Source organism: Micropterus salmoides, unplaced genomic scaffold, assembly GCF_014851395.1.
Source record: "Micropterus salmoides isolate LMB-PRFRI ecotype aquatic unplaced genomic scaffold, ASM1485139v1 Ms_hic_scaffold_1, whole genome shotgun sequence".
In the NCBI taxonomy this organism is placed as follows: Eukaryota; Metazoa; Chordata; class Actinopteri; order Centrarchiformes; family Centrarchidae; genus Micropterus; species Micropterus salmoides.
Genome location: NW_024040040.1, coordinates 34440382 through 34466166, shown reverse-complemented (window position 1 = coordinate 34466166; position 25785 = coordinate 34440382). Strand labels below are relative to the sequence as shown.

At 41.1% G+C, this 25785-nt stretch overlaps 1 protein-coding gene across 1 annotated transcript in view; it reads right to left on the bottom strand.

The window, feature by feature from the left end:
* Window positions 1–6394: 6394 nt before the first annotated feature.
* Window positions 6395–25785, bottom strand: part of olfm3a (olfactomedin 3a) — a 37735-nt gene continuing 18344 nt past the window's right edge. Inside the window, exons 2-6 of the mRNA XM_038725078.1 lie at window positions 13834–13977; window positions 13194–13349; window positions 8949–9168; window positions 8024–8130; window positions 6395–7696 (exon numbers count right to left, since the gene is read on the bottom strand). Of these exons, the coding sequence (XP_038581006.1) occupies window positions 7019–7696; window positions 8024–8130; window positions 8949–9168; window positions 13194–13349; window positions 13834–13977 (1305 nt within the window). The 3' untranslated portion in view covers window positions 6395–7018. The remainder of the gene's footprint in view (window positions 7697–8023; window positions 8131–8948; window positions 9169–13193; window positions 13350–13833; window positions 13978–25785) is intronic.

Below are 25785 nucleotides of genomic sequence, written 5' to 3'. Positions count from 1 at the left end.
CCAGAACCAAATGTGCCTGAAAGATTAATGGCATTCAGCTATACTTGGCTGGTAGGGATTCAAAACAAGCTGGATCATTTAATTGGCAGAATAAAAGATAATAAAATAAGAGTCAACAAAATCATCTCTTGCAACCTTGTGGCTGTACTTTCAAGGCCAACATAAACTTTGTTGTGTCCTTCGAGGACTTGACTCATTAGATAATTAAGGGATTTTGATAAATGCTTTCTCTGAGGATAGTTACCATATGATTCTCAATAAAGACTTTTAAACTTGGTATCTCCCACCCCTTCCTAAACCTCATTGGACCCACCCCACCATGACCGCCACAGTGCAGCTGGACATCCCTTCTCCATCATAGAATTCTCAAAGACTATGAGAGACAGATACTATGCACAGCATATTGAGAGAAAATAGAAAAAAAGAGAAAATAATCTGCACTGGCAGAGCAAAAAAGGCACACACTGAGGGCAAGTCCTGCGAAGGCTCCCATCAGTCCCTACAGGAGACACCTGTCCCTACAAAACTCATGTTTATCTTTCATTGCAGTTCTCATCGGTTGACATACCCAGAGTATACGTTGGCTATGCGGTGCACATGCATTCACCACAAGGGTAAGTACCAGGGCCTATTTTATTTAGATTTTTCTGTCTGTGGCACTGTTGTGTCTGATACTTTTATTTGGGAAAACAAATGTTGGCTGTGTGTGTGCTGGCGTGTGTGTGTGTAATGAATAGGCTTATTAAAGTTTGGTGGTTTTGTGTGTTAGGAGGGGTGCCTGTCATGCACTCATATTCTGCTGAAGTGCACACACCGCTGGTGTGATGATAATTATTTGTAAGGAGGATTTGCATTTTGCTTAAGAAATTAGCTGTTTGTTTTGGAGACAACTATCTCTCCCCCCTCCCTTGTTGCATTGACTGGACTACGTTACCGTCTTATTTTTGTGTCACAGCTAGAATTGTCATTGGTAACTTTTGCAGTACTTTTGAAGAGGACACAGTAAGCTGGCTGGTGGTTCTCTGTAGGTGTTGGCTACTGAATGTTACGATTGGAAAAGATCAGTCAGGTATTTTTTTGGGGACTTTTGCCTTTGTGTGATAGGAACAGTAGAAGATAGAAAGTAAATGTCAGAGAGAGAGAGGGGCTAACATGCAGCAAAGAGCCACAGGCCGGAGTCTAAGCTGCTGCAATAAGGACTCAGCCTTGTACATGGTGTGTGTGCTCTATCAAGTGAGCTAACTGGCATCCCAGTCCACACTTTTTTATCTCCAATTCTAGCTACGTTAGAAAGCTTAGTACATAGTATTTCCAAACTATGTACAAGCGTATCCTATGCTATCAGAGTTTAGGCTTTATTATATTTGGGGATTTTTACACTCAACCCTAGCCAACTTTGCCTGAGATAGCATTTTGCGAACACACCCATCCTGTTAAAATGAGCATACTGTTACGATGTATTCTATATAGCCAAACAGGGATCTCGTGCGAAACAAAAGTCTGTAGTTTTGTAGTACTCAAGATTAGTCTCTCTCTTTTGTCTCGAGACTGGTCTTAAGACCACTTTTTGATGGTCTTGGTCTCGTCTCGGACTTGACCGCATTTGGACTCGTAGGTGTCTCCGTGTCGAGATTTTATTTCAAGACCAGTCAAGACCATAACTTTGGGAATATCAATTAATTTCTTTTGCGTTGTCTGATTTATTTGTTAACATCGTACCTTTGATTGGATGTAAAGCTTCAAATGCAACCACTAACCCTCTGCTGCCATTAACGACTGTCACTCCTACTCACAATGGTAAGCATCAATTTGAGTAAGTACCTATGATCTCGTTCCGCATATAATGTTGTGTGTAATGTGGACTGACACTGGTCTCGGTCTTGACTCAGTCTTGCCCTCCCTCTGTCTTGGTCTCGACTTGGTCTCAGCCCCTAAAAGTCTTGGTCTTGTCTCGGTCTCGATAAACTCTGGTCTTGGTCTTGACTTGGTCTCAGTTTGGGCAGTCTTGACTACAACACAAGAAGTCTGATCGAATATTTTTCCCCTTTCTATTCATAATACAGCATTATAATATGGTATAATGGTATAATGTTTACGTTAGATTTAAACTGCAATACAAGAACAATGCTCTTTATTTCTGTCAGCGGAGAATATAATCCTTAAAATTAAATCACCAAGGGTAGTTAGTGAGTTTCACCTTTTGTACAGGTTGTCTCAATTATAGAAATACGAGTTTCTAAGTGAAGCCAACGACACCATAACTGATAGTGGAAATGTGAATGTAATGTAAGGATTTGTACAGAAAGTGTGCTCAGGAGTGAGTGATTCTGACAGCTGGGAAAGTTTTAATCAGCTATTGATATAAATACAAATGGGCTGTACATACAGACTTTATAGTCTTCCAACCAGTCAAAGCGTTTTACAGTATATGTCACATTCACCCATTCACACACTAATGGCTGTCATGCAAGGTGCCAACTGCACATCCGAATGGAACTAACATTCACGCACACTCATGGCACGGCCATCATGAGCAATTTATAGTTCAGTATCTTGCTCAAGGACACTTCAACATACAGACTACAGGAGCTGGGGATCAAACCACTGGCCTTCTGAAAAGTGGACGACCCGCTCTATCTCCTGAGCCACAACCATTTTAGTGCACTTTTGGCCTTTCTTGTAGCAGGGTAACACAACATCCCAATGGAAAATACTTGCAGACAATCAATGTATAATAGTTAGGTAGATGTAACAACAAGTCCTCAAACCTAAACAACAAAATAGGTTGTCAATGCCTCCCAAAACGACACATGCAAGCAGTTCCCATAACAGTCCAGCACAGGCAACCAGACCTAAGTAACTCAACATAACTCAACATTTACTTAGTTTCACATAGGACTTAAACACCATACTCCTGAAAGTGAAAGTCCTGGGACCCATCCTACCACCGCATCCACATCCTTATGTGGACTGTTGTTGAAACTTTACTACAGTCATACAGCCACTGGAGGTCACTGACAACATAAGGTCATAATAAGGTTCTGAAAAAATAAACTGGTCATTTTTCTTGTGAGGACATGCTGGGATGTAAGCAATTGTTCTTGTTTTGCATTCAACTCCTTCTCTTTCAGTGACAGATAATATTCTTGCTCCATCCTGGCATGTCAAGACATGTCAAATTTGTAGACACTACTTTTACCTGGGTGACACAATAATTATCTACTACAGTGGCTGACAAGGCTGTGACGTCATTACTCCCATGCTGGGTAATTCTACAGCCTTTTTTTCATGCTGATGAAACTCACACAATAGAGAGACAGGAAGAGACCGAGAGACTGAGAGTGAGCTATCCACAAGACAAAAATTTGCATTTGATTTGGACTGTAAACTCTCACTTTGCCGAAGTGGCTGTGGATGTCTCTCATAAATAGCCCTAATGTGATAAAATATTACATTAGGGCTTTGGGGAGATGAGTGGTGGGATTTCACAATACAGTCATAAGTTATCAGAGGAACTTCTTCTGTTGATGTGTCAGCTATGATAGAAGTTAAGTTTCGTTATGTGAACGTAAATTTTGGCAGGTGTTTCCTGCCACCTTTCCTTGGCTTCAAGGAAATTACTGTCTCATAAAAGTGCGTCACATCCTCATATTAGCTTCCCAGCTTCTGAGGGAATTGGCACGCATCATAAGGCCCTGAGCAATCAAATCTGGGCAGATGACACAGAAAACAGAGGCATGCCGAAAAGAGTCTGAGCAGAAGCCCTTCATGGTACTTTTTTTGGTTTGTTTTTTATGGGGAATTGAAGGGAGAATTTTACAGGAATCCTGGTTTGTAGTCCTAATCCCAGATGAGGTGAATTTGAAATCAATTATGAGCTCAGTCAGATTATTGACAAGTACCACCTAGTCATTACAGCATGTGAACAAAATGACTTTTCTTGGGAACTTCCATTAATTTAGCTGAAATGGAACAGTGTGCAGCAGCCCTTCAAAGCCACCTCTGGATCAATGAAAAGTAACCGCAGAAAAATCCCAGTTGATCCTCTCTGCTAAAATACACCAGAAGGCACCGTTATGGTACAGAATGCATTCGATTAGGAATCCATGAATCCTTTCACACAACGATGAGGGAGCAACAAATAAATGAGTCATTTACTGTGAGAAAATGTGTGAATGTAGTATGTTGAAGGATTACTAAATCCGCAGATTTGCAAAGAGTGACATGTGAAACTAATGTGCTGTACACGTGCTGCATGTGTGTTATGTGAATACATTGGATTTGTGACAGATATTTGTAATGAGAAGTGCTTTTTATAAACCCGTCCCATCCTCTCTAATCCAATAACAAATAGGAATTTCTAATGGTGTAATGGTTACATAAAGCACCATGTTTGGCCATTTTAAAAAGGGTGGCTGAGCTGGAGACGAGGCTGCCAATGAACACTGCATTACAGAGTAGTCATTCAACACACTAGCAAACATGCAGATCAAAATGTACAACTTTAGTATCTGTGATCTCATGTGTGACATGAGAGCCAACCAGAGTAACAGACTCTTATCTTGACTATTAAACAGAAAGCCTATAAAAACATCCCCCATAGTTTTTATCAGTCAAATTAAAGAGTATAGCTTTTACTCTTCTAATATATGCTGCCTTAATTGTCCCAGTTCTGGCAAGACCATCACCCAATCCTAACACTAGTTTTGGGGTTGTTCTTAGTTTCCAAGGGTCAGCCCTGACCACGCTTAGACACACACATGCTTGCATTACATCATATGATCTATGGCCTTCATTTTTATTCTGAAATTTGATCACTTGTTTGTCAGAAATTCAAATTTGCTTTTGCTATAATTAGAAACGGCAGAATAACTAGCAAAGCTCCTTTGTACACTTCTCAGGTTTTGACCCTAAAAGAATCCAAATGAGCCCAATCAAAAACACATTACAGGCAAGTACAATGGCCTGAAGCCAATGCAGGCCTGTTCTGATTCAGTCTGATATAGCAACCACTGGAGCATATCCAGCCTGCGCTGTGTATCCTGTGACAGCCGCTGAGCACAGATAAAGATATGTATGGCCAAACATGCAGACTTTGATTGGATGCTCTTATCTCTATGAATAAGTGCCCAGCCACCCAAACAGCCATGTGCTGTGTACAGGAAGAAAGAATGGGAAGACAAAAGCCATTTGTTGATGTAATAAAGGCCGATGAAATTTTTGCTCTTTTTTATAGTTGTTTTTTTGGTGGAGTTTGGGATACAGCGGGGATGCATGTGCTTTTCCTGAGTGTCACTTGCAGACTTGAACCTTAGATGGGAAATCAATAAATGAGGGAGGACAGCAGTGAGGGCTTGACACAATCAGCTGATATTGTTAAACCCATAGACACTGAGTTATTTATAGTAAGTCACATATACATCTGTGCTGTCCACCCACAGAAGTTAGATAGATAATTACAAAGCTGTGTTTTTATTGCAGGTATTACCATGGTAATACATAACCTTTAGTCTCTAGACATTGTTTTAAATCTCCTATAATTACTTAACTTGCAGCTTTTGTTAGTGAAAGTCTAACTTTCTGGTTCATTTAAATGAAAGGCCATTGTTTCAGAGGCCTGCTGATAAAGGCTGATGAAATTAGCAGATTACAGCCCCCTTCCGTGTGTCTGTGTTTGTTTATGTGCGTGCATGCAAATGTACTTTGCCTCAGGCATGTTTCATTCTAAGTGCATGAAAACGTGGCTGTTTACCCATAAAAATGATTGACCAAACTGTGACATATACGCATCTCACCATCAGGCACTGTAAACCTGGACAGGCGTCTTTCTTTTTGGGAAATATATGGTAGATGAAAATGTCTACAGTTTATCATTACTCAATTACTATTGTAACAAGGTTAGGGCGCATTCTGTTGAAGGTGACGGGAAACAACCTTCTCTTAGGTCTTTATGATTTGTCATCTTTTGGTAGGCAATGGAAACTGTACTAGAGAACCAAAGTTTTTTCATTTTCAGTTTATGTTCGGCACACTGTTGTGTAAGCCACAAATTTAGTTTAGTTTGTTTGTTGGTGCATCCAAATAATGCAAGTTGTCCCTGAACTGCAAAACATTTTAGCTAGCGCTAAATCAGTTTGTTACCGAGGCCACGTCGTCACGTTTTCCTCCCATCCCTAGAAGGCAGAGGTGATGAAATTATCCTATTTACCAGATATGTTTCCACATCATTTCATAAAAAGCTCTATGAAAAGGGAACACACCTGTTGCATACCGCTAATGATGCTGCCGTTTCATACAATGCATGGTTTCCCGCATTTTATGAAATCATAGAATGGCCGCCAGAGAACTGATTCTCCAGAATCACGGCAGAAATTAATTTTACCAGCCAAAACCATTTTAATGAAATGTACAATATTTTAATTTCAATGAAAATGCACAGATATTTTCCTATGGTTTTGTTTTATAAAAAATACAAATGTTCTTTTTCCACAGAGACATACTTAACAGCAATATTTTACAGGCCCATCTTTAAAAGAATGGTTACTACATATTATAATCAGCTAGCTTTACATGGTAGCAAATATGCAGGAGAGGTTGCCTTTAAAGATTTACATACTTTTGAATAGACTTAATATAATAGACAAAAATGCAAACACTGTAACAGATTTGCAACAAAACACAGTAATATATCAAATCACTGCAGACAAAATGTGGACATTCATGCAAAAGTTATCAAGAGTCTTTGGCTGGCAAACGCAACACATAGCAAATAAGGCATACCAGTCTGATCAGCAGAAATGGAAAAGTGTAAAAAATGTATGACATTTTTCCAGTAAGGTATCAAGTCATTGGTGTTCATGCTTAGCTCAGCCAAGAATCCAGAGCCAGAAATTAGAAAAGTTCAAGTAGTGGCAAGTGAAAGACACCGTAGTCCATTTTTGACAAAATACATGGTTAATTAGGAGGTCCTTGTATCACAAATGATGGTGCTTTAGTTGTGGTTGGAAAAGTATCATGTTTAAGAGTCATCATCAGTTTTTATGACATGGAAGAGGGTGACATTAAATATTACCTGGTGTCCATTGTTCCAGGCATACAGTGCTCTCTCTCTGGCGTTGTAGTCAAGCATTGAGATATGAAAGTACTGATTGTGGAAAGGAATGTCTATGTATTCATAAGATGAAGTCTTCGTAGAGTAAGCGTAGTAAACCTTTGCTCCAGACAGGTGAGAGTTAGTGATATAGAGCGTCCCACAGATCATGAATGATTCACCTGCATTCCTTTTGGAGTATTCGGTGTTCCAAGTCTTCAGGACCTGCAGGGTGTCAGGGTCAATCTGGGAGATAACGACATTTCCAGCATTTTGATTGGTCGCGTACACAACCCACATTCCCAGTTCGTCAGCCATGACATCGATGTCGGAGTATCCGCCCCATGTGTATGGGTACATGTTGTGGAAGCCAGCAAACTCCAAAGCTCGCTGGGCCAGCACACTGCCTGTCTCGAAGCTGTACTTGACAATAATGTTGCTTTGGTACTTGTTGTAATAAAGCGACCCATTGTAGACCATGTGATTGGTTCCCTCCCATTTAAATGGGAGGCTGTAGGTTCGGGAAACCACTCCTGCTACGAAGTCTTCCATTGTCTTGTACTCACGCACAATCTTGCTGTTGGTGTAACTGTCCATATACCAGACCTACATCAGAGAGGATGAAGAGATTGTGTAGTGTTAACAGCTGATCTCTGATACAGTGTAATAAACATGTCAAACATCAAAATAAACTTCCAACCTCTTTTTAAAAGAATTTATAGGATTCTACAAAAAAACAACGCAGTTAAAAAATCTGAAATCCAGAAACATCAACTAAATTAGAATGACTAAAATCAAAACCCACTCTATGATAACAGTTGGTCCTGTCTTCAGCTGTTGTGATATTCAGCCTACTCTGAAAACACAACACAGATAGTATACTGTATACATTGCACAGCCCTTAGAAAGCACCCCCTTGCTTTCATAACTCACCCTGTTGTTTCTGGTTGATGCTAGAGGATCAGTCATCCATGCCCCAAACCGGGTTCCAGATGTCTTTATTGTAGCAGGTCCAGTGATTTTCATTAATTTCCCACACGCTGTTAATAAAGAAATGCAGCGATAAGATGTGCTGTAGTGGTTTTTGTCTCTAACTAGATTTCTCAAGCCAATTTCATGCCTGTGCCACCAGAGAGTGTGCCCTCTGTGCATACTAAGATAAGAAGCGCTGGCAGCGAGCTGCTTTATTTAACTTGAAGCATAATGGTGCAACTGCTGTTTGTAGCTAAAGGCAACTCAGCTTTCTCAACATATTAATATGTTTTTTCTTAATGTTGTCTTCAATGTGTAGTCTTATTTAGCCACTGTAAAGAAAATACTTGACTAATGACTAGCCTTGTAGAATTAGTGGATGCTGTAGTTGCAGATATTAAATCCACAAACAGCCCTCTTTTCTGCCCATTATGAGGAAATTAGTTACTGTATGTTACTTTCAGAAGCCTTCTTTAAAAGAGTTTGGAATTAAAGGCTGTTAATACACCAAACAGTCCACAAAAATAGAAACAAATTGCTTCTCTTCTTCACTGGCATGAGATCAAGGTAAAAACACAATGGAAAAACAACAACAAAAAAAACATTACAGCAACTGAACGTAGACTTCTAAAAGTAACGTGACATATCTAGGTACCTTTTAATAAATACAGACCACACTTGTTTGTGGTTGTATACTTCAAAACAACAAGAAAGTCAGGCTATAATATGTATTATTTAATTCTGTACCTGAAGTTCCCCTGTGGTTATTTTCTTTAGCAGCAGCAAAACAACAGTATACAATGAGTTCAAAAAAACTCTTGCTATGACAGTGACATGGCGGTGACAATTTATGAGATCATGCAAATGCTATTGCAATGCCACTAACTTAGTTTTCCCATACAGCTACGCAGCCTGCTGTCCAGTCGCAGCACTCGCTGATAGAGCTCATCGTAGTCATAGGCCCCAAGCTCCTCCTGGATCCCTGTCAGCACTGCCGACAGGTTCCTGATCTCCTCCTTGAACTGGGAGATGAGCGCAGCATCCATCTTGTACTGCTCCAGCACGGGGATCAATGGCTTCAGTTCATCCATCTTGTCTTTAAGCTCCTGCAGAAGTGACAATGACAGCAGCAGAAATGGAAAACAGAGAGAGGTGGAAGAATGTGGATAGGTGTGATGGTCAGGGACAAATAGAACTACAGTTTGTTTGACAGATGAGCAAAAGCATCCTTCAGTACATGTTAAGTATTTGTTATCAAAAGAATGCACATATGTACTGGGAGGCTAAATAATACTAGTCGTATTATTCATCATAAGCAGTGGTGGAAGAAGTACTCAATTTTCATACTTAAGTAAAAGTACAGATACCACATGAAAAATGTTACTCAAGTAAAAGTAAAAGTCATCCAGTATAAACCTACTTGAGTAAAAGTAAAAAAGTACCTGGTTTTAAAAATACTTAAGTAATGAAAAGTAAAAAGTACTACACATTCAAATCTATTGATCTTACAAAAAGCAATCAATCTTTTTAAATTCACTCAAGACAGGTTTGAATACAGCAGTGTAAGTTATATCGACTTGCAATAAGGAAAAGGGCAAGTGGATATTTCCTATACTATAGGGGGATTAGCCTGCGTTACTGCTCTGCTGTTGTGGTAGTATCATTTGGTGAAGCAGCAACTATTCTATTAGGGTCTGATCTGCTTGTATCTGATGCTGGCTATACATCTCTGGCTGTGCTGGTACTGGCTGAGGCTGCCTGTATTTCACCTGCGTCTGTGTGACCTGCTTAAGATGCCTGGACTGGGTCTGTGCTTGTACTGGCTGATGCTGGATGTGAATCAGTTGTACTAGTACTGGCTGATGATCCCACAGCTACTCTACTGAGAAACTTCAGCATAGCCCCTATAAATTATAGATATTTCCTATATATTAACGGTATCAGCTGCATCAGGCCCATTCAAACTGGCTCCTCCAAGTTTCATTCAATACATTTTCAACTACAAAACACTATTTAAAAAATGACTGAATATGTGATGCTTATTTACAGTGATGTGCATCCATACTGCCCAGTCTGTCCCTCTAATCAGCATTTTAATGCTCAATGTGAATCCACTGTCTTGTTTGTAAATGAGGAGGGCCGTCACATCCTGTCTGGACTGGTCCCACACATGTTTCTTGCTGGAATGTGCGAGTTTACTTTCGTGCACGCGCATATGAACGCATTTCCATGCGCAACGCAGAATTCTTACAGTTACAGTTTATAAAAACAAAGGCCTGCGGCGCTTATCAAACGTAATAAAAAGTTGTATTTCACTCAACATTGTTCAGTCACAGTCTGGCAAGCAACCAAGACACAGACAAACAAGAGATGCGCTGCTCAGCTGGTTAGCAGGATAGACAGACAGACAGAGAGATTTACAGCAGCTGCACATTAACTTAACTTTTTCTGTTATCTGTTGACATCGGGCTCTGAGAGGAGAACAACTTTACCTGACTGCTGTTCCCGCACTTCACTCTCATTGAGTTTTTTCTCTTATCGTGCCTAGAAGGATAGTCCCTCTTCATCCTCTCATCATAGTTGTCAACATTAATACTCGCTTTTACCTTTGACGAGAGAGTGAAGTGGGGCCGTCCAGCTCTGCGTGAGTGTGACTTCATTATTATTATCACTGTGTATGCCGCTGTCGCATCAGCTGGGCGACGTTGATTCCCGCAGAATCGGCTTTATCAGTTTAACATTTGTTTTTCAATGCTGCTCCACTCAAGTGCGCTGCATGCTAATAACAATGTAACGAGGTCTCGTGCAGAATGTAACAGAGGAAAACGTCAATACTTGGCTTAGAAACGTAGCTATTTGAAAGTGAAAAGTTGCAGATACATAAGTACAGATACGGAAAAAAACTACTTAAGTACAGTAACAAAGTATTTGTACTTTGCTACTCACTGATCATAAGAAAACAAGCATTAGTCAGCACCTTATGGAACTATTAACCAACAATGAAGCAATGAACCATTCATTTCTGCTTTCATCCATCCATCCATGCATTTATTTAAAAACCCTTTCAGATTGTGAAAAAAACATAAATTTATCTTTTGTTATTTACCAGGTCAACTAAAATGCAGCAATTTCCTAAAACATAGGCCTATATGTCTATATTCCTGTTCCAATGACAAAATTCATGTAATACTCATATTTGGTGGTCACCCTTTTTTTAAACCATGGTTTTATTTCTGATGTTCTTGTCATTATAATGGTTGTTCTACACGTTTTTCCATTTCATTCAGTGTCATGCAACTTGCCACACCAGAGACATCCCTACTCTCACACCAGCTGTCCTGTGCAATCCACACAGGGCAACTGCAGTAGCACAACAGCCTCTGAAACAACCAAAGATGTGAGCGCTTTCTGAATTAGAGAGCTCCTGAAGATACCATCATGTATATATTTCTTATTTTCATGTACACACAAAAGGTTTGCACACTAAAAAAGAATTTATGATAAGAGCTCATCAGCTCTTATCGGTTTTCTCAACAACCTACTCCAAATAAATGTAAGGGATCTATTTGCCCTTTGGAAATGGCTATCAAAACGTGGAATGCCACACCCATGGTGGTGGTACGACACTTTCCTGAAGTCTTGACTTGTTGCCTGGCAAACTCTTGTTGATGACAAGACAGAGCCAGTCTAGCAGTTTCCCCCTGTTTCCAGTATTTATGCTAAGCTAAGATAACCAGCTGCTAGCTATAGGCTTATATTTGCCATACAGACATAAGAGCGGTATAGATCCTCTCTATGAATAACCGTAATGATCAAACTATTCCTTTAAAGGTTCAGTGTGTAATATTTCTGAGGATCTATCAACAGAAATGCAATATAAGACCCATAACTAGGTTTTTCAGTGGTGTGTAAAGACCTTACATAATAAACCATTACATTTTTATTACCTTAGAATAAGCCATTTATATCTACATAACTGCTGGTCCCCCCTCCCATGGACGTCGTCACGTTGCATCATCATGTTTCTACAGTAGCTGAAAAAGGACAAACAGCGCTACAGAGCGCGTTTTACATTCTTCTTGTTCTACTTCTGGTATAATTCAGGCAGTGCAGACACTCATCATCATCATGTTGAATACATACGTTAGAAGAAGAAGCAGTAATATTATATAGCAGGGGTAAGTTTTGCATCAACATGTTGTATGGTTAGCTCAGTCGGTAAGGCGCAGGACTCGCAACCCAGTGTTCAATCCCACCTCGGGTGCGATTGAACACCCTTTTTTTTCTCTCTTCAACAAATGGATTCTGCAGTGAATGTTTCTCACATTGCATTTTCCTTTGTGTTTCGGTGTTTGATCCACATTTATGACATTCAGGGGAATCACGTTCTCTGACGGCTCTTTCAGAGGTGTGTCAAGCAGGCTACAGACTCCTTTAATGTCGTAAAAGTAAAAGCTCAGTTCAACTCCAAATACAGCATTGCAGTAAACAAGCTTCTTGTGCTTTTATTTTGTAGGCAAAACCACTAAAGAGGAAGTGATTATGTGAGTAACTGTTGCTGCCATGACTGAGATCTATTTCAGCACCGCTATAAAATTATTTATTTATTCATATTTTTTGCCGCTATCAAAGCACCATAATCTGACCGCGAGGCAGATACTATTGTTGGCGGACAGTTTTGGCAAGGGTCCATAATCTCAGAGAGAATGAATGTGTGGTTTATAATGGACTGTGGTGCAGAAACAGTGACAGTGTTTCACACTCTTGGCTTACATTTTCCATGTTATCTGTCAGTGGCCAAGTCTTAATAACATATTGTTTTTTCTGAATAATTAAGTAAATATAATTTCTTAATAAATATACTGACCAAGGCCTATCATTCCCCTCTTTCTCCCAGTCTTTCTGTACCTCTCTTCTTTGAAATAAAATAGCAAAATACATTACAGAATTGCCAAAATTGATGTCCTGTGAAAAAGGTTGAATTACGCTTGAAAGCATGTTTACAGTGTAAGTGATTTGTGAAATCAATGTTGCATTAAAACATTTCAGGTAAATATATAATTATTAAATAGAGAAGATAGAGTGTATGTTTGATTAAACCAGACTATGATTAAATGAGGCAGTAGAATACCTGGAAGTTTCTGGCGATGATGGATTTCCTGTCATCCTCAATCTGTCTGAACTTGGTCCTCAGGCCCTTCATCTGGTTTTCCATCTTCATGACGTATTGGAAATCCCTCTGAGTTCGCAGGTTCAGCACCTCAATGGACTGAGACATGTTCTGTACCTAGAATAAAGAAGGCCATGATAAATGATCACCTCAAACAGGGTTATTATGCACAAGTTGGACCTTTAGTAGTACAGTATATAGTGTAGAAGAGTATAGTACAGTAGTTAACTCAGCAAGTGAATAGATGATGTCTACTCTTCTCTCCTACCTGCCTTTCACTGCAACTAATTGAAAGGCACTTTAATGGGTTGTCCCTGGTGAACCTGTGTGTGTGCCTGAATACATAACAGGCTATTGTTGAAAAAGAACAAAGGTGGCAAAGCCTAACAGCAGTGTGCCTGTGTTAAATGCACATGATAAAAGATGTAGTATTTGAAGTATTAAACTCCTCAAAAGAATGATAAAGATTGTAGAGATTAGTTCTTATGTAAGTGTGTGTGTGTGTGTGTGTGTGTGTGTGTGTGTGTGTGTGTGTGTGTGTGTGTGTGTGTGTGTGTGTGTGTGTGTGTGTGTGTGTGCATGTGCATTTACATGTGCTTACCTTCTCTAGTAGCTGGCGGAGCTGTCTGCTCTTGGCATCTCTGGAGCAGAGGCTCTGTTCTGGTGCCACCACTGTGCAGATACAGCGCCCATCAGCATCCTGGGCCGAGCTGTACACCTGCCAGCCTTCCTTTGGACCGATAGTCTGCATGTACAAACAAATATATGTATACACTCTTTTAGATTATGTATTGCAATCAAAGAGAAAGATTCCCTGCTGACTGGCTTTATGGATGTGGCTTCAGTACAAGCCAAACAGATTGTTTCTCTTAGCGCAACCGCTAACATCCAGGACACCGTGTTATGGGATCCCTCTACCCTTCCTAGGCTTTCCTCCTGCTTGATTCCAAAGCATCAGTCAACCTGGGCTGAAGTGGTGGTCCGTGGCTGCAAGAGAGGCTCGGACGGGGCTGCCTCTCCTCCGCACATCGGCCTCTCCAACCGCTATGCAGCCCTGTCTAACGACACTACGGTCCATCCAGCGGATACACCTGCGGCTTCGAGTCTCCCTGATACGGATCCCTGTAGGCGGACAGTGCCGGCCGACACTGTTGCATCTCCTCCACCGGCTACATCTCCCGCACTGGCAGCAAACGGTGATCGGTTGGGCTGCCGGTCTGCCACTGGGCCTCAACGGTGGCCGTCATCCTGGTCAAAAACCTCCGCTTCCCGACGTAGGATCCTGAAGGAGGCTGTGCTCAGACGCTCCGGAGGCTGTCTCTACCCTGCACCGTCAGGTAGCCCTTCTCTCAGTTCTGGTACTGCTACTCCAACACAACACTCGGTAGCTCACACACTCCATCCTCAGTCCGCACGCAGTGTTGAAGCAGATTCTGCTCAGTCCTGCTCTGGAACCCCAGAACCGGCATCTGCTTGCCCCCTTTTCTCCCCAACCACACTAATAATTGGTGACTCCATAACCAGAAACATCCGTTTCTTTAACGCTACCACTCACTGCTTCCCCGGTGCCACCACAGCTGACATTTTAAAAAAACTCCAGGACCTAATGCCATCGCTCCCGTCCTCTATCACAAGGGTGATATTCCATGTGGGAACAAATAACACAGCTCTTCAGCAGTCTGAGCTGACAAAATCAGATTTTAACCATCTTTTTAACTTTTTAAAGCAGTGTGGAAAGTCCGTTTTTATCTCTGGTCCCATTCCCACTGTTGGTCGCGGTGCTGACCGCTTCAGTAGACTCCTTGGCCTCCACGACTGGCTCCAATCCGCTTCCACGGTGTGTGTTATGTGGATAATTTTAATATTTTCTGGCAAAGAATGTCTCTTTTTAAGATGGACGTCACCCAAAGAAACGGGGCTCAGAAATGTTAGCTGCTCACATACAGCATGTGGTGCAGTCCACACATGACTTACGTGAATGACTAATCATTCATGCAGCACACCTGGATACACCACCGGTTACTGAACAGAACTCTAACTCACTGCCACAAACAACTGTCTCCACCTGCTGGCATGTAAAGCCGTCTGCTCCCAGCGCTGTTCCAAAGACTTCTATTCCTGCCATCATCACGCATAGACCAGTAAACCGAAATGTGCACATCCCACACAGAAATAATAGTAATCTTATAAAGATTAGGACAACTGCACCAACTCCAGCACCCAAAACAAACTCATTAAAAATGGCATCAAGTACGCTGTGGTGAATTTAACTCCTTTGATTTCACTCTTAAACTTGGAGGGCTGCAACCAATCATATTTGTATAATTTATCGCCCCCCCAAAAACGCCTGAAGGATTTTTATCAGAACTTCCTGAATTTTTATCTACTCTGGTTTTTAAAGTTTTGCGCATTCTTTCAGAGCCAAAGCCAACACCTGTCTGATTCCAACACCAACAATCTGGTCGATCACTTCAATCATATCTGCTTGTCGTCACTAAATATTACTGCTCCTCTAAAGGTTAGGCCTACGTCTAAAGCTAGTAAGATAGCCTGGATAAATGACAGCATTCGCAGCCTAAAAAGGGAATGCAGGAAAGCAGAGCGCAGATGGAAAAAATCCAGTCTCCAAGTCCATTACCTCAGTCTGAAGGATTTATTAATTAACTACAATAACATGGTTAAGGATGCGAGAACACACTATTTTCCTGAACTCATTACTACACATAAACACAATCCCAGGTTTCTGTTTAAGACTGTGGATCAGCTGGTAAACCCAACCCCTCCTTGTGCCTCAGCTGGAAGTAATGATGACTGTGAATTGTTTTTATCTTATTTTACCAATAAGGTGGTGTCAATCATAACCTCTATTACTCCCGCAGCCTCTTACTCAGAGGTCCCTCACCAGCAACAAGAGAGTTTTAACCAGTTTTATCCCATCGACTTGTCTGAGCTTTTAAAAACAGTATCACAAATTAGTGTGTACCACAGGAAGTACCACAGCACTGAGACTGCCCTGCTTAAAGTCACCAATGACCTTTTAATGTCTGCTGATGATGGCATGTGCTCAGTCCTGGTACTCCTGGACCTTAGCGCTGCTTTTGACACCATTGATCACAACATCATGTTAGACAGACTGAGGCACTGGGTGGGGATCTCTGGTACTGCCCTAGAATGGTTTTCATCCTACCTGTCAAATAGGAAGTTTTGCATGTCTGTAAACAACTATGTCTCTTCATTCTGTCCAGTTAAATATGGTGTGCCTCAGGGGTCGGTCTTAGTACCCATTGTGTTTTCCTTGTATCTGCTTCCCCTTGGACATATTGGCCCTCATTTATGAAAAGTGCGTACACCAAATTTCCAGCGTACACCTGGCGTACACCCAAAACCACGGTGACTTTGAGATTTATCAATATGGACGTTGGCGTACGGCAAATCCTACGCCAGCTCAGGAGGTGGTGTACATGTACGCAAGTTTTGAATTAGTGCGGAAATGCGCAGAAAAACAATTCCTAACACCACAAAACGCACTGACAAACTAAAAGATATGATATATTATGACCCACTGTAACAGAAAGAAAGTTTGAAACATTAATTTTGGTGTTTATATTTGAGCAACACGGACTTTATACAGCCTATATAATATTCGAGCAGTCAAAACATGCTTTGATTTGTATTTGGACTATTTTATCGTAGCTTTAGGTGCCTTTTATTTGGGTTTGCTTTTAATAAAATGTGTACCTTCTAATGAAAAGGCTATGAGCAAAAAATGTTGTAAGGTAAATAAATACTGCATACAAACAACGAAGCGCATAAGCGGATGGCGGATAAGCACTGAGACTGGCTGCCGAAATGGACACAGCCCCACGCCCTTTAGGTGAGGCTGGCACAGACATGTTGCGCACAAAGCCCTGCATTAATTATAAGACAAACTTTATATTATGACAGCAACAGCGAGCACCGACACCCCCGCTAAAAGCCCAGTCCCGGAGGTGATGAAGCAGCTTTTTATCAGAGCAACATACTTTCATTTGGAGCTTATTTGGGACTTAACTTTGATGGGCGTTTTAGCAGTGCTAAATCTATCTCTTGGAGCACCACAAGTAGCCAATTTATAATTCTAGGAACAGACAAAAACTTCTAGTTTGCACAGTGTCTTTGCAAGAGTGACTGCTCGTGTCCATTTTTAAGCGCGTTGAACATTTTGTCAAAAATGTGTCCAGTTTAAATCATCGAATAAAAAAGTATTAAATTGTTTCCAAAAGAAAAATCTCGGAATATTAAAATGCACAATATTTTTGAACATTTATGCCTGGGATGGGCTCTAGTAGTGAAACTAAACATTTAATCTTTATTTAAATCTGTCAAAACAACATAATATTTTGTTTCTTAAGTTTTAATTTGTGGATTTCCTGCTCCAAACCATGTATTTCTTGCCGTATTCCGTCAGTCCCTGCCATGAAGTCGTGGGTGCGGCCTCCTGAAGCTTGAATAATTGGGGGCGTTTCATTCAAATTACGCACGTTTTCAGCCGCCGCATTTATCAGCACCAGGTGATGCGATGCGTACACCTGAAATGCTAGGGTACAGTGTAACAGTGTAAGCATAATCTCACGCACAAAAATACGCCCGTTTCTGCGGAAGATTGATAAATGAGTGCCATTATCCATAAACATGGTATTTCTTTTCATATTTATGCTGATGACACACAAATGTACTTGCCCGTCAGATCCACAGACCCTGGAATGCTGAGTTCACTTACCGACTGCCTTTGTGAAGTTAAAAAATGGATGTCAAATAATTTCCTCCAGCTGAACTCAGACAAAACAGAAATCCTGGTCATTGGGTCCCAGCAGATGGCAAAACAAATACTGGCATCTGCTGGTTCCCTAGTAAATCACATTAAGCCTGTTGCAAAGAACCTTGGTATCTGGTTTGACAGTAATTTAAATTTCGAGCAGCACACCACAAAGCTTGTTCAATCATGTTTTTATCAACTTAGAAATATAGCAAAAATTCGATCTATGTTAACTTTTAAGGACACCGAGACCATTTTAAACGCCTTCATCTCATCACGCCTGGATTATTGCAACAGCCTTTTCACTTGTTTAACCCAAAAATCTACTGATCGACTCCAGACTGTCCAGAACTCAGCTGCCAGGCTTTTAACCAGAACAAAGAAATATGACCACATTACTCCTGTTTTAGCTTCATTACACTGGCTCCCAGTATGTTTTAGAATTGACTTAAAAATTTTATTGATAACTTTTAAAGCTCTTCATGGCCTCTCGCCTTGTTATATTTCTGAACTTTTAGTCCCATACACACCAGCATGTACCTTGAGATCCTCGGGCAGAGGTCTGTTGTCTGTTCCAGAGTCTTGACTGAAAACTAAAGGGGATAGAGCGTTTGCTGTCAGGGCCCTGAGGCTCTGAAACAGCCTGCCCGAGGAAATCAGGTCGGCTGAGTCAGTGAACTGATCTTATTTGACTTTATTTTATCCCTTTTATTTTATTCTATTTTACTTATTTTAAATTTATCTTAAACGTGTATTTTAGTCTTTTCAATGTTTTCTTGCTTTTATCTTGTATTGTTTTTGTATTATTTTTTGGGTATTATTGTCTTTACACTTGTTAAAGCACTTTGTAGCTTGTTTTTGAAAGTGCTCTACAAATAGATTATTATTATTATTATTATCACTTATTTCACATTTGTGTGGCACAGGTTCTCTTTGGAAAGCTGTTAACCTCAAGTAATTCTGAACAAAGCAACAGATATATACACATGCACTTTCAGAACACACCATGCGTCAAACAATGATCATGAACAATTTCAACTTTAATAATGTAATAAAAATAACTGGTTCATAAATTTGATGTCTGATAAGTTCAGTGTGTAAAACTGGATGATTTCTAAGCAAAAATAAAGGAGCCCTGGCTGTGATTCCAATGACTTCCATGGTTATGCTTCTCTTTTGTATGTCCTTGTATGTACATGTGTGTTGTGGGTGCTGCTTACCATTTCGGGCACCTGGCTGAGCTACTCACCTAAATCTAATCATCTCATCCACTTCCTGGTAAAATACACTTGTTCTCCTACTAGTCATCGCCAGATTGTTCCGTCCCTTAAGTGGATTTGTGTGTCTATGCCTTTCATCATCGCTTCACTTCAAGCCACATCTGCTAACACCAGCCAGACCACATTATGATCTACCTGCCTACCTCATGCCTTCGTCAGCCCTACCAACTACCTCAACTACAGGTTGTTTGTTAATACATTCTATTAATTCAGCTGTCGTGATCTCTGTCCGCTTCTGGCTCTGCCTTAACCAAACTGTAACAGAAAAGTCTGGCCAACATGGACCCAGCAATCAGGAGCCCTGAGTGCAAGCATTAGCCACTCCAGGTGTACGGGTTGGACAACTTGAGAAGATTGTTCATGAGGTAATGGACACTCTACATACTCTCTCTACCATCGTCACTTAGCTTGGCAGACAAATGAACCAGGTAACCACTCACCTTTCCATCTCTTCCACAGACAGTTCAACTGCTGCTAGCTCATTATTCAGTGGTCAGTTTCTGGTCCAGTGTTCTCTAGTGTTTTAACAGCAGCCTGCTACGTATTCTATAGATAAGTCTCTTAACTTTCATGATTGAGTTATTGACTGGTAAAGCTGCTCATAGGGCTACAGCATGGTGGGTGAGGTGTCACCCCTTTGTGATTCCTATGAAGCGTTTGTAACAGAATTGAAGAAAAGCTTTTGATCATCCGGTTCAGGGGAGGGAGGCAGGTGACTCCTCTGACTCCCTCACGGCTCCAGTCCCATAGCTGACTATTCTGTGGCGTTTCGAATATTGGCAGCTGACAGTGGATTGGATAATATGGGGTTACAGAGGGTGTTTGTTCACAGCTTGTCTGAAACCATGAAGGATGAGCTAGCAGCTATAGGGAAGAGACCAGCAGCTTAGACTCTGATTTGGCTACAGACTAAGTAAAGGAGTGAAAGAGAAATCCAGCCATTGCTCTTGCTTCTTCGTCCCTGGACATTATTCTCATCCACATTAAGCTTCTAATTATGTCCTCGTCTCATTCTTTTCAGTTTTGGGACTGACTTGGCTTAAATGCCATAACCCACACTTTGACTGCTCCACTGGCACTGTTATTAGCTGGAGCACTTTTTGTCTTTTGTCTTATGTCTGCACTCGTTCCCCACCAGCCAACTGCAGCACCCATTTACTTAACCTCCTGACTTGTTACTAGTTCCCTGTGTGTGCAATGATCTAAGAGAGGTGTTCAGTAAGCAGAAAGCTCTGCCCTTGCCACCCCACAGACCCTATGACTGCGCCATAAACGTACTTCCTGGGACTCTGTTAGCTTCCAGTAGATTGTATAATATTTCCCATCCTCAGAATGAGGTGATAAAGAAATATATACATAACTCCCTGGCAGAGGATTTGTCAGATGTAGCTTTTTCTTTGTGATCAGACCGGCCATGTATAGACTTCCGTGGACTGAGTTACATAATTGTTGTTTGATATCTCAGGAATGTCTTCCACTTGATTAACGTTTTTTGAAGGAGATGATTAGAAAACGGCATTTAATACAGCTTTTGAACATTTTGAGTTTTTTGGCTTAACCAACAAGTTTTTCACGTATTAGTGAATTTTGTCCTTCGTGACATGCTAAAATACAAAGACATGCAGAACATGCTCCTCTTTGTATGACATGCAAAGAGGAGCTACACTGAAAAGCTAGAAAACAGCTTCACAGCCAGCGACTCTGCATCAGTGTGGAGAGGCCTGCAGAGACCATCCCCCAACTGTGCTGGTACTCAACGATTGGCTGACGAGCTGAATGGTTTCTATTGGAGGTTTGTCCACAGTCACACCTCTCCCCCACTCCAACTCCAACTTCAAACAGTCACCTTACCCCACTGCCACGCTGTCACCCCCCCTCTGACCCCTCACCTGCACTCTGTGAAGGGGATGTGAGCCAGCTCTTCCAGAGACGGAAGATCAGGAAGGCTCATGGCCCAGACGGTGTGTCACCATCCTGCCTGAAAATCTGCGCAGACCAGCTGGCCCCCATCTTCACACAGATCTTCAACAGATCACCGGAGATGTGTGAAATGTCAGGTGTCAGGACAGGTCAGTGGATGATGCAGTCAACTCAGCTCGGCGTTCAACACCATCATCCCCGACATCCTCAGCACCAAACTCACCCAGCTCACTGTGCCAGCCTCCACCTATCAGTGGATCACAAACTTCCTGTCTAACAGGAGTCAGCACGTGAGGCTGGGGAACATCACATGCAGCACCCGAACTATCAGCACTGGCGCCCACAGGGTGTGTGCTCTCCCCACTGCTCTTCTTCCTCTACACCAGGGGTCTGTAAATAAGTCTGGCATTGGGACAATTTTTTTTCAATTCATTAATGGCAGGCCAGAACAAAGTCAAACTATTTCAAATCCTTACTCATACTCATGTGAATGTTTAGCTCAGTAGGTACTGTGCGGGACTCCCATTAGGAAGATCAATTCCAATTAACTGCGTAAATATTTTACCCCTTTTCACTTGAAGGACACTTTTGCACATGCTCACCACAAGGCACGTGCTGCAGTGTGTGCGCCTGGTGTTTGATCGGGATTCATGGTTGCTTATTTCAATTTCCCTGAAGAAATTCAGGGGAGCAAGGGGGAGCTTAGCTCATAAGACATCAACTCCCCTAACAGCATGGTTTGTGATATTTTGGGGGTCTCTAAAATATTGACAGCATGCTAAAGCTTATCAAGGATCATCATGGATCATGCGGAGTGTCAGACTTCATCCCGCCAGAGAAAACAATCACTGACTGACCACAACCGGCCAGTCGTTCCGCGGTCTCCTGTCCATGGTCCGCCCCACTCCCTCTCCGGTGCCGACAGGCTGTGAAAGGTTTGTGATCATTGGCTGGATGAATATTACGCATGACTCATGCAATACTGCAACTGGGGGCTCTCCGCAGCGCCACGCAACTTTCTACATTCTTCCCAGAGGTGTGTCAAGCAAGCCAGAGACTCTTTTAAATGTCCTTCAGAACTCTTCAAAGTAAAAGCTTTCAATAAACTCAACGTAAAGCATTGCTTCAATAAACGTTCTTGCGCTTTTATTTTGCAGCCACAATCACTTAAGAGGAAGTGATTGTGTGTATAACTGTATCTGTCATGACTGATATCTGTTTCAGCACCAGTCGCTATCAATTTATTTTTCTACACCAACGACTGCACCTCAAGAGACCTATCCATCAAATTCCTGAAGTTCACTGACGACACAAGGGTCATCAGCCTCATACGGGACGGTGATGAGTCGGCCTACAGACGGGACGTTGATCTGCTGGCTCTCTGGTGCGGTCAGAACAACCTGGAGCTTAACACGCTCAAAACTGTGGTAATGATGGTGGACTTCAGGAGGAGCCCCCCCCACTCTGACCCCCATCTCCATAGTCAACAGCCCTGTGTCCCATCCCCTGACTAGTAGCCTACATTAGGTATTACTTTACTGGGATTATCCCCCTCATTACAAGCATTGGAAAAATTAAACAAAAACTTGATATATACAGAAAGAAGACATTTTCAGAAAGAGGGAAAATGTAGTCAAGCTTTTGCTCAGGACTGGATTATGGACACAATTTATAAATATGTGGCTGCTTCTAAAACCCCTTTAGGCTGTCTGCCCTTTGCAGATTTACAGTTGCTAGCTGTAGTCCTTACATACTGTCCATACTGTAAATTGCCCTTTTACTAATTAGACAGCTGAAGGTTATGATTACCTTGGGATTGTACACCCCAAAAATCTATGTTGTTATTTTTAGATATGAAAATCATCCTCATGGATCACCTCATGGACTGCGATGGACTGGCGACCTGTCCAGGGTGTACCCCACTAAATTGGACATTATGCATCGCTGGCTATATTTCAACTACAATTAACTGTTACTGAGACTTTGTTTTTCTTGAAAATACTTAATGTGCACCAACTTTTTTGGTTGTAAATCAATGGATTTATGTTACACTTGCAGTTTTTGTAACAAAAACAATATTTTGTGCAGATTAGTTCCATTATGTGAGTAACATTTAGTGTGTTATAGCAAGTCATAGAAAGGCATTCAGGACAGCGGAGCAAATTCCATCAGAATCAAGTGAGGATAATACTAGTGGTAGAGATGATGAATGGCTGTCAGAAATAGGAGAATCCCCAAATGCTAGCAGCAGTGATAGTGGAGCTGAGGGTGCTGAGAAAGAGTGGCTGAGGAGTCAGAAGTGAGGTTCAACGTTTACGTATTGCATTAAACTGCATTAGAATATTTCAAAATATGTGACCACATTGGTTTAACAGCATTAAAAAAAATAGTTTTCACATACTATATCATTTTATTCATTGGTTTGTTAAATAAATATTTCTTCAGTTAATACCTTAGGCGCGTGCTGTCCACCTTAGTGGACATGCAAGAAACTCCTTGAAAAATGTGTGTTTTTGACTTTTATTTTGCATGCCTAAAGAGCACTAAAAACACATACGAAAAAATCCTGAAAAAGGTCATAATTCATGCATGAAAGGGTTAATGCCTTAACATGTGGAGAAATCCAAAGCTTGACAGGCCTGCTGTGCCCTGTTATGTTTGCTAAGCTGCCATTGCCATTTGTTAGAAATCAAAATTTAGGTTTTGTTTTTTTCCACATTTTAGGACATTATCCTATTTAAATTGATTGGTTCTATTGGCACTATCTTTCGCAAAGTTTTGTTTTTATCCTGCTATTATGCCACTATTTCTGTGTGTAGTGTTATTAAAAGATAATGCACATCAGGCTATTCAGAATCAAGTATTCTCCACTGCTACAACACAGTGCACTTAATAATTGTTGTAATTGTTAATAAGTGTTTTAGAATTTTGAAAACTAAAGACATGTACTTTTTCTCAATTATTCATAGTATCTGTGGCCATGAACTGTCTAGCAATAGAAAGATTTAGCTGACACTTCAATCAAGCAAAAACAGACAAACAAGCCTGAAGATGCTTCTGTGTTCATATAAATATTCATGTACTTTGCCACCAAGGACTGTGCAGCTAAACCTTGTCACCCACTATAATTCAAGTGACATATCAGAAGAAAAGAAGGTGCATTTGGGAGAGGGGCGGTAATGAACAAACAGAAGAGTTGAAGATGTGGTTGTGTGGGAAAACAGTAGCTGAGGGAAAAACAAAGAAAAGAGGACAGTGCTGACAAAGAACAAAAAAGAGGACTTTACCATCAATTAGAGGGAAGAAGATAGAAGTAGAAGAGTAAGTATGCAGGCAGATACATCAGAGAAGTGCAAAGACTGCAAGCATAAGATGATGAGGTGAAGGATAAAGAGGGAGGGCACCAACGTGTACTGAGGAGAAAATTAGGGAAAACAGTCGGAGAAGCAAAAACCAGGGTTAGGCTCATAGATGGCACTGGCAGCAAAGTCTATCTCACTGATGTTTATATATTGATTAAAAATCACTTACTAATACATAACACCACAGATATAAGAGTGATTCTGTACAAGCACTGGCCGACATGACTCATTTAATTAGGCCTGACTATGACTGCTTCATACATGAGGAACATGTTCTACCTTGTGCAGTTTAAGAACATATTAACTTGTGAAAATGTGTTGTTGATCAGGCAAAAACTAATTTTTCAATATGTTGTCTCTCACTATGTTAGATAGAAGAAGATCACGCTCCAAAGCTACAATGGTTTCACAGAGCTGCGCGCCAAAGTCTAGTCATTAATCATCTTCACAAAACAGCATCCAGCAGCTCAAAGCTCTCTCCAGCCATCCAGAAGAGTTTCACTCCCTATACAGGCATCTCACACACACACACACACACACACACACACACACACACACACACACACACACACATGCACACACACACACACACACACACACCTACATGCATGAGTGGTTACATACAGTGTGTACTGCACACACAAGCACATGACCAGTTGCCAAGACACAGCCATGTTTCTTTTGTAGTTCTTATTCATGATCCCATATTCTTTCTTTGCTAGGGTTTGACTAATGGCTTTTAGAGGCTGATATACAGTGGTCATCAATTTTTCTGGAGGGAAGTTGCCAACACACAATTTATATGCCATATGTTTACAGTCAAAACCAGAAAACAAAAGCAGAATGGATCATTCCTACATGTTTTATAAAGAAAGGGATCCTGAGGTGCTGAGGCCGTGTGTTTTCCTGTTTCACATAAATTTAAAACAAAATGCCACTAGCCCAATCAGCACTAAGACACACTGATCCTTTCTTAAAATCAGATATAACCTATGCTAGGATAGACCCAAAAGATCCTGACTATCCCTACTAAATGACTCAGCTTTTCACCTGTTAACATGTGGTTCTGTATAACTTTTGGAGGATCTCCCAGCTCTTAACCCTTTCATGCATTAATTATTAAATCAATGCATCAATGTAATATTTTTTTATTGTTTGTTTTTACTTTTAAACAAGTGAAAAACTATGCCTATAAA